The sequence below is a fragment of the Juglans regia genome, chromosome 10 (genome assembly GCF_001411555.2).
Source record: "Juglans regia cultivar Chandler chromosome 10, Walnut 2.0, whole genome shotgun sequence".
In the NCBI taxonomy this organism is placed as follows: Eukaryota; Viridiplantae; Streptophyta; class Magnoliopsida; order Fagales; family Juglandaceae; genus Juglans; species Juglans regia.
In genome coordinates this window covers 35,109,670-35,119,222 of record NC_049910.1, presented here as the reverse complement: position 1 = coordinate 35,119,222, position 9,553 = coordinate 35,109,670, and the positions used below count along the sequence as shown (strand labels likewise).

At 33.4% G+C, this 9,553-nt stretch overlaps 2 protein-coding genes across 2 annotated transcripts in view; both read left to right on the top strand.

Moving 5' to 3' along the window:
• Window positions 1-996: 996 nt before the first annotated feature.
• Window positions 997-9,553, top strand: part of LOC109008789 (histone H2A variant 1-like) — a 21,649-nt gene continuing 13,092 nt past the window's right edge. Inside the window, exons 1-3 of the mRNA XM_035695077.1 lie at window positions 997-1,116; window positions 1,633-1,759; window positions 1,902-2,205. Of these exons, the coding sequence (XP_035550970.1) occupies window positions 1,640-1,759; window positions 1,902-2,198 (417 nt within the window). The 5' untranslated portion in view covers window positions 997-1,116; window positions 1,633-1,639 and the 3' untranslated portion in view covers window positions 2,199-2,205. The remainder of the gene's footprint in view (window positions 1,117-1,632; window positions 1,760-1,901; window positions 2,206-9,553) is intronic.
• On the top strand, window positions 5,843-8,764 carry LOC118349713 (beta-carotene isomerase D27, chloroplastic-like). Its single transcript, XM_035695257.1, has 5 exons — window positions 5,843-6,095; window positions 6,195-6,334; window positions 7,190-7,282; window positions 8,314-8,375; window positions 8,650-8,764. Exons 1-5 carry the CDS (start codon window positions 5,843-5,845, stop codon window positions 8,762-8,764), a joined length of 663 nt encoding a protein of 220 aa, XP_035551150.1.

Here is a 9,553-nt window from a genome sequence, read left to right as displayed (position 1 = left end):
CAATATTCTTTCCACATAAGTCAATTCCTAAGCGTTCAATCTAACCCAACACATATTTTATTTTATTTTTCAACACATTATCTTTGTTATTACATACACACGATTGACGAAACCCACCACGATTAGATTTACAATCCATTATTTCTTGGGGTAAAGACGAAGCACGTACAATTTGACAAGAACGCAACGGATCTTTCTAGAGGTAAAAGTAGTAGTTATGTGGTCTATGAATGTTTATACCATTAGAGATCTGAGATTGTACGATATCGGTGCCATCATCATTGATGTCTACAACTTCCTCTTCATCATCTTTAGGGAAAAAACATGTGTAAAGTTCCAAGATTTATGGTGGATCGATATCAGTTGGGTAACGTTATGTCTAAAAAATTATACTTTTATATAAATATTAACGTCGATGCAAATCTCAGCGGTGTTTGCGACGTTTTCAATGACACCTACATGTGTCAATCAGAGAGACAATCTTGGGTGATTATAATGGGAGATGCTTCTGATGGTTAAGTTAGAGTGAATTCATATTATCTCAACCAATCTAAAGATTCTTGCAATTCGTACTTATGGATGTATTTATAAGGATCAAGGTGTCTCTCGTGGAGAAATTTTCCTCAATGATCGATTATGGAGTTGACACTGTCTCGCCAATGAAAATATCTAAGTGCACATTGAGCATATGGTATGCACATGCTTTATTAAAAACCCGAGTTAGAAATTTCAGTGTATCTATTCATCATAAATGACCGACTCACCGTGTGTTTTAGAAAGGATCCAATTTGTGCAAGTCTGTCCGTCTCCAACCCAGGCCATGGTGAGTGGTGTGTAGAGAGAGACTTGTCCAGGACCATGTCCACGAATTGAGTTACGACAGTTGGCATTAATTAATTAGTTTCAGAAAGAGCAACGACAGGAGGGTAAATTATAGGTGGGCCCGAGGGGGAAATTTTGAACTCCGAGAACTAGGGAGGGTTTTGGTTTCCCACCCAAAACGAAACCGCGCCTCCGCACTCTCACTCACCTCATTCAAAAGTTCAAACCCAAACGCAAACTCAAAAAATCACTACCAGTTGCTCCCCCCCTCTTCCCTCTCCAACACTCTCTCAGGTCTCTCTCTACCGCTTTTCGATTTTTGGTTTTGGACCTTTTATTTTTTGTTTGTGGGCTTTTGTGAGCAAAGTTTCTGGTGTTAGATACTTGCCATATATATATATATATATATATATATATATATATTATAACTTTTGCTTTCAATTTCATGGTCGAGGCTTTCCCAGAATTCAGTTCGGTCACTTTGTGTAAAAACTTTCCTCGATTTCTGAATATATCCGTCCTTTTTTTTTTTTTTGAAGTTTTTGACTTTGTTTCGTTGGGTTGAATGGCCCAGATCTGGTATAATACAAATCCAACCAGATCTGTGTCTTCTTTTACTCCGTCTTATCTATATTTTTCTTCCTGGCCGTAATTTTCCATCCATTTATGCTGATAAGCTTTTTTATCTCTTTGTTTTGGTCATAAAATTTTGATTATATTTTGCTCGTATACTGATGTTCTTGTTATTATATTCATGGGGATTTTTTGTAATCATTGCTTGTTAACTTGGAATATGAATTGAAATAATAGGTAAGAAATGGCGGGGAAAGGAGGGAAGGGCCTCTTGGCGGCCAAGACCACCGCGGCCAACAAGGACAAGGACAAAGACAAGGACAAGAAAAGACCCGTTTCCAAGTCTTCCCGTGCCGGAATTCAGGTAAACTTTCTTCTTTTCTGCACGTAATTTTTCATATGAGAATCTCGTAACGTGAATAAAATGAATTAGTACTGGGATATTCGTGACTCTTACTTTTTTATGGTATATGTTCCGTTTTTGCGTTGGGATTATGCGTTCATAGTTCCCTGTGGGTCGCATTCATCGGCACCTAAAAACGAGGATCTCTGCGAATGGCCGTGTTGGGGCCACTGCTGCTGTTTACTTGGCTTCAATACTGGAGTACCTGACTGCAGAGGTGCTAGAGCTTGCTGGGAATGCAAGCAAAGATTTGAAGGTGAAGAGAATCACGCCCAGGCATTTGCAACTGGCTATCAGGGGAGACGAGGAGCTCGACACGCTGATCAAAGGAACCATTGCTGGAGGTGGCGTCATCCCCCACATTCACAAGTCCCTCATCAACAAAACCTCTAAAGACTAAAGATTAGGCTCTTTTGTAGCAAATTCAGTAAAACAAAAGATGTTAACTGTAGGCTAATGTGTTTGGTTTGCGAGTCATTTCGGTATTTGGCAGTGTAGACTTTTCAATTTTAATGTAGAAGTATGTTCAGATCAGCTAGCTAGCTAGGATAGGATATATGGGCTAATCTTTTATTTCTGTTTTGTATCTGTGTTTAAGGCAGGAGTGCTGTTTGTTGAATGGTATTTGATCGTGGTTCAACTATGGTGTTCTGAAATGTGGTTTCTGCATCTAATAGGAATGATTATTTGATGTTTAGATATGTTTTCTGCTGCTTAATTCTCACCCATTGTTGTATTGTACTTGCATGGATTGTGTTCAGTTTTGTTTATCCTTTTTGCATGTTATTTTTTGCTGAAGAAAAGTTTTAATCATGAACGGATTTTACAAAAGTAAATTTACAATATGATATAATTTGATATGATAAATTAAATTGTAAAGCTCATTTCATTATAAAGTAAATTTAATATATTATATAAAGTTATATCAGTTAATAGATTTATTTTTGTGGGATTTTTTTATAGTTATAGCAATTGTTTGTTCGTTTGTCTTTGTTAGAAGGACTATGCCTCATTTGGTTTTATAGATGGTCTCAACTCATTTTATTTTAATATTTAAACACAATTTAAATATAAACACTTTTTAATTTTAAATTGTTAACTTTCTCACCTAATTATTATAAACTTTCCAAATTTCTAAATAAAATATAAAAAATAATTCAATTTTTTTAAATCTCAAAACAAAAATAATATTTTTATTCAATTTTTTTTCTTTTCTCAAAATTTCATAAAATATTTGAATTTAAATTATTTTAATATTATTTACAGATTTTTTATATCATCTTATTTGTATAATTGAGACCTATAACTCGTATGACTTGAGTATACCCTCAGCTTGATTGTTGATTGTCCACTTCGTGAGTTAATCGCTATATTGTTATTTTTAGTTTTTGATGATTAGTTTAAATATAATTTGGGATTGACGTGGTTAATCATGATCAAAATTGTCAATATTTTTAACTATCTGCTTGAACTTTTTGAATATCCTTAAATATTCAATAAATATTTATAACTATCTCACGTCTTGTATTATTTGCCATGGAGCTATATTAGAAAGACAAAATTAAATGTACTTAAGAAAAATTTATAACAAAAAACTTATTTATCTACATGTCAATTATTGATATCTTAAAAATTATGAAATTTTAAATTCAAATTTTAAATTTTAAAAGAAAACTAACAAAATGAGTTTTTTCGTAAGTAAAATTGTAAGTACATATAACACTATTTATATTAGAATAAGTACAAAATTTAATGATGTCTTAGGTTACCTTTGGATATTGAGATGAATAGAACTGAATTGTGAATAATAGTATTTTGTAAGTCTCATTTAGGGGTGCGGGAGAAAAAATCTCATTCGCCCCACCCCCTCCTAGTCACCACATTATGTTAATGTTAAAAAAAAAAAAAAATTGGTCTAAAAATATTTTTTAAGACCCAAATTATAATATAATTTAAATAATAAATTAAAATTTATAAATATAAAAAAAAAACATAAACTCATTAGAGTTAGATTTTGGATTGATTTGGCCTCCTAGACCAATTTTTATATAGGAGGCCAAGGCAAAACAATAGTCATCCTTAAGCAATGTGGGACTTAGTAGTAAGTCTCACATTGCCTAAGGATTACTATTGTTTTATCTTGACTTCCTATATAAAGGTTGGCTTAGGAGGCCAAAGAAATCCAATGACTTGAATGTCTTTTATAAATTGTGTATATCTATATACAACATATTTTTATATATATATATAAATATTTTTTTTATGTGGAGCGGGAGCGGGAGCGGTCATCCCGCCCCCTGCCCTCGCTAGGTCCTCTCTATGCGGGGCGGGGCTCCATGCCCACCCCTAGTCTCATTAAGATAAATTTAATTTTTTTTATTTTAAGTTAAGATGAATTTAATTTTTTTATAGGAAGCTAAAAAAGTAATTGATTCAATCAATGATTGATTTGAGATAAGTTGAGATGACTTAAGTTTGATTCAACAGCCCAACACAACTTAAGACTTCCATATTTTGAACATGAACTTATTCTCTTTTAATAATTGAAAAGAAAAACAAATTAACAATTATTAAGTGATTGAGAAATTTTATTTACTCTTGAAAAACGTTTTGTTCATTCTATATATCTATATATATATATATATATATATATGTATGTATTTTCAGCATTCCTTCTGTTTTTAATGTCCTCAGCCATTGTGCTCCCTTCCATATAAATTATCTATATGACTATATGCCATTTCTCCTTTCACTCTTGAAAAACGTTTTGCTCGTTATATACATTTATATGTGTCTTTCTTTCCTATAACACGTGTATACGTACGGGTACACATGTATAGTAGATGAATATATATGACTAATGATGATAAAATTTAGGATGAAAATGGTTTTGTAGTATCCATGATCCAAAGATATTAAAAACCAGAAAGTTTATGTGCAGTCCATTTTGCAGACGAACCCCAAGCTGGCATAAATGAAACAGAGCATATCAATAAGGGCGGGAGGGAAAAGAAGACCAAATGCAATGGTGTACAGTGTCATGAGAGAAGCTTGTACCGTCACCTGCTTTTGCTCCCCTATTGTTAATATTCTAAAGTACCTATATTAATTTATAATGGTCTATATCTTTATTATTTAATATTGACTGGTAGAAACGTGACTAGATAGCTTAAATATCATGTATACTACATGACATGATCAAGCTAGCTAGCTATTTATTCAATTCAAAATAATAATTGGTCTGAATAATTTACAAATATATTCATTTTTATTCACTCTAAAAATATATATTTTTTGTGAAATGAAAGTACTTTTGCAAATAGAAATAAAAACACTAAACTGTATTAATTTAAAATTACATGACTTCATACATGCATGCAGAACATATATATATAGAATAAATATAGATAGAAATAACTATTAGGAGCATCCATTTTACACACATGATGTGGCATTATCTAGACAACACATCTCTCCAAGTGAGTATTAGAAACAATTAACTAGAACCAGTCACGCAATAAATGTAAAGTGTGCACTGTTATATATAGTGATTTTTCTCTAACATTACTCATATATATATATATATATATCTGGACATATATAATTAATTAACGTCCGTGTGACAATTTCTTTCATTAAAGAAGTTAGTTTTACAAAAATAAAAATTGATTGGCCACCATATTTATGATTAACTGGAAATGCATGCAGCTAATCAATTACCAGCAGGTAGCACACCCTAAAACTAAGCATCTAATTAATTTCACCAAAAAATGATAACGTGTTGGAGGCGGCCAGGTGGATGATGTCATGTGCATGACTCCAAACGAAGCTGCTCAGAGCATCTTTATTCTTTAGCATGGCCTCTCCTCAAAATTCTCTCCAGCCAGTCTTTGTTTTTACTCACTCGACGGAACCTCCCCTAGTCTTATACCATGTATGTATATGTACGTGTGTGTAGATATATATATATATATATATATAACTTCTGTACTTTTCACTATTCATTCTCATCAACTTCTCTCTCTCTCTCTCTCTCCCCTAGAAATGGATGCAAGTTTTCTAGCACATAGCATGAGGAGCTCTCTGTCAACAGTGGCTCGCCGGAGGAATAGTACAATATGCAAGCTGCCGGCGTGCTCTAATCCTGCTGTTGTTGCCGTTCTGACGACAAGGCCAAAGGAAAGCATAGCCGAAGATTTATCAGGAAAGAGTACTAGTAGTAGTAGCGTCTATAACGATAACTGGTTCGATCTAGTGGCCATAAACCATCTATCCCAGAGTGTTCAAGCTGCAACGGGTTTATATCTGTCACCTATACATACATACATATATACATATATATATATATATCGGTTTTGTGGGAAAACTGATTATGAAAGTTGATATATGTATGCAGGTATAAGGAACAGCAAAAGTGGATATGAGAGCTTGGTGGAGGCAGCAAAAGTGGCATCACAGAATTTCAATCCAATTCAACAAAAAGAAGTGATCATTCAAGCCCTTGAGAGAGCCTTCCCAAGGCCAATCCTCTCCTTGGCAAGTTTATCATTTTATTTTTATTCCATTTTCTAATTTCACAACATATATAAATATATATATATATATATATATATATATATATAGTACTGCTGCACGGGGAGGGAAGGAGATCTTGAGCATATATAGATATGTATATATATATATATATATATATATATATTTATAGTACTTGCTCTCTCATGCATGCATTATTAGCTCTAGTTAACTAGCTTCGATCATATTTTATTTTCTCCAGATATGTATATATGGGGATTTGTGGTGAGGTTCACGCGTTTTCAAAAAAACCAAAACCATTTTATATATAATCAGATCAATTAAGCAATGTTTTCACTTTTCAACCTTAAAAAAAGAAAAAACGCACGCATTCGTCAATCTAAAAGGTACATGCATGATCCACATGATGATCAGCAACTAGCTAGTAATTTGGAGTTTTTTCTCTTAAAAAAAAAAGAATTACCACAGAATTTATAAGCAGCTAGCGTTATAAATTTTCTTAAGCTAGCATTAATCTAACATTAATTTTCATGTTTTTGGACGTTGCTGCATGTGCTAATTAAAAAGCTGATGATCACCAGCAGAGAACTCAGGAAGTAATCTCTGCAAACAACGGCAAAATTGCATGCCGGCCTAGCTAATATTTGTATTAATGGATCTGTGTTTGGGACTGAGTTTCCAAGAAGTACTCATGTGCTTTACTTTAATTTATGGCCTTGTTGCTTGAAAGATTCCAAAAACAGCCTAAGATTCCAAAATCTCTTTTTTTTTTTTTTTAATTTCAACATTTTGTGCAATTTATTAAATTAATTCATGATGATCATGATCCATTGTTGGTGTCGTTGTGAACAATGGCAGATAAAGATACTTCTACCACAATCCAAATTCGCAAGGGAATATTTTGCTGCCTTCACAACTGTGTTTTTTGCTTGGTTAGTCGGACCTTGCGAGGTACGTAAGGATATAGAATATTATATGATACTATATATACTATACTGTTCTTGGAGTTTATTATTTGTGAAGTTACTTTTAACAATTTTTTGAACAAAGTTTTCTTGCAAAATAAGAAAAAGCCAAGAAGAACGGATCAAAGAGATCCGGCTAGCTTTAAGGATGAGCTAGAGAAATAGACATATGAAGTGACATGATCTTCATCGCCACAAAGAAAACAGTAACATGAGAGTACTCACGTGGTGCACGTGGTGTATCCATGCAGTTCTCTATATTCATAGTAATCCAGTCAGAACCATAAGATAATTTGATATATATATGGATATAAAAATGAATGGTCTAGGATACAGGTTAGGACCCTGATCATATGTAATAACACCAGTACCACTTCACAGTACCCTCTAGCTACCATCAGCAATTTGATGGACTTGTGACTTGCTCGATGCTCCTTAACAACGTCTTAGTCATGCATAATTTCAATTAACAGTCATGTAATGCAGATTTCAAGTAACATAAAAGTTTTTCACTGCATCGGAATGTTTTTGGCCTGGGCTGAAAGGTCGTCCTCGACATATATATTAGCCCCTGAAATTGCATCAAACCTTGCATTTCACCACTGGCCTTAGCTAAATCTTTTCTATTCATTAAGGTGGCACACATTAATTACATGCATGTAGAGAGTGGCATCCCAGTATATATTTACATGCATGAGGTAAGGCCATTCTTTAAAACCAATTCCCAGATTTCTATGATCTGGTTCAGGAAGCTTTTAGCTGACAAAGAATAAAGATATCAATACAAAGAAAATATATTTACAATCGTAAATTATGCAATAGCCACGTGATCACTTTATATAAAATGAATAAAATATGGAACCTACATGAATAAAAATTAATTTTTTAATAGTGAATTTCACTCTTTTTCAAAACGATTATGCGGCGTTTACACACTTCATGATTGTATATAGAATATTCCAACATTATTCATCTAGTCTAACCGGGGTACTCACCTTATAAATTTCACAAAACAAGGTGAGAGAATTGGAGCTCAACGGAAGAAGAGAAAAGAATGTAGTCCACATCAAAAAGTGCAGGTAACTTTTTTCTTCACCCTTTTGATCTGTGTACTGTGCATATTCAACCCCAAGACTTTGTCCCAATTAACTTCACCAACCTAAGACACTTCCATGTAAAACAATCTGCTCCAATGATTGTGCCAACCCTAGTCATGTATTCTTCTATCTCACCATCATGATCATCATCATGATCACCAGACAAATTTGTTATCAATGTCAAAATCATCATTGAATTCATCAGCCTTGGCACCATCCACATAATCCTCTAAATATTGATATTAAAATATTGCAGGTTTTTGGAGGAGACAGGTTGCGTGGGGTTGTGTGTTAATCTCTGTAAAATGCCATCCCAAACATTTATCAAGGACTCCTTTGGAATTCCAGTCAACATGGTCCCTAGTAAGTAACCCTCCATCTAGCTTGTATATATGCTTGCAGATCATGCAAGTACAGCATCAAATACACAGTAATAAGCCAAATTATCAACTTCTTTTTTGTCAGGAAAGTCTTGGTAAATTGCCTATAGAAAAAGAGGAAGTATATATACGTTCTAGACTTCTAGCTCCATTTTAGCAAAATAAAATAGGATTGATGATCTCCTTTTCTATTCTTATTAGAAAAAAGGTTTCCATCTGCAATAATGACTGCCTCAATTTTCCTCTTAAAGTAAAATTAGTATACGGAAAAAGAGCCAAGAATCAATAAAGGAAAAACGAATTCCAGTTGGAACTGGAACAATACCAGCACTAAAGAAGTGGAGCCATGCTCATCATGCCCATGGAGGGACCCGAGTATGAGCCACTTGGGGTGCAAAACTGCAAGTACACCATCCAAGCTCAATGAGAATGCTACAACATATGATTACATATTTTCGCTCATGAGATAAACTACATGAATTCCTAATCAAAACCTTCATGAATATTAGAGCTAGGCCACTGCATTGTGTAATCAAAGACACTAGGCTCCATTTTGATAGTGAGATGAGATGAGATAAAAGTTGAATAAAATATTGTTAGAATATTATTTTTTAATATTATTATTTTTTTGAGATTTGAAAAAGTTGAATTGATTATTATATTTTGTGTTAAAATTTAAAAAAAATTATAATGATAAGATAAAATGAGAAAAAATCGTTTCTGTATCTAAACGGAGCCTAAATTTGTCTGTTGCTCATGAAGCCAATTATCTTTTTATAA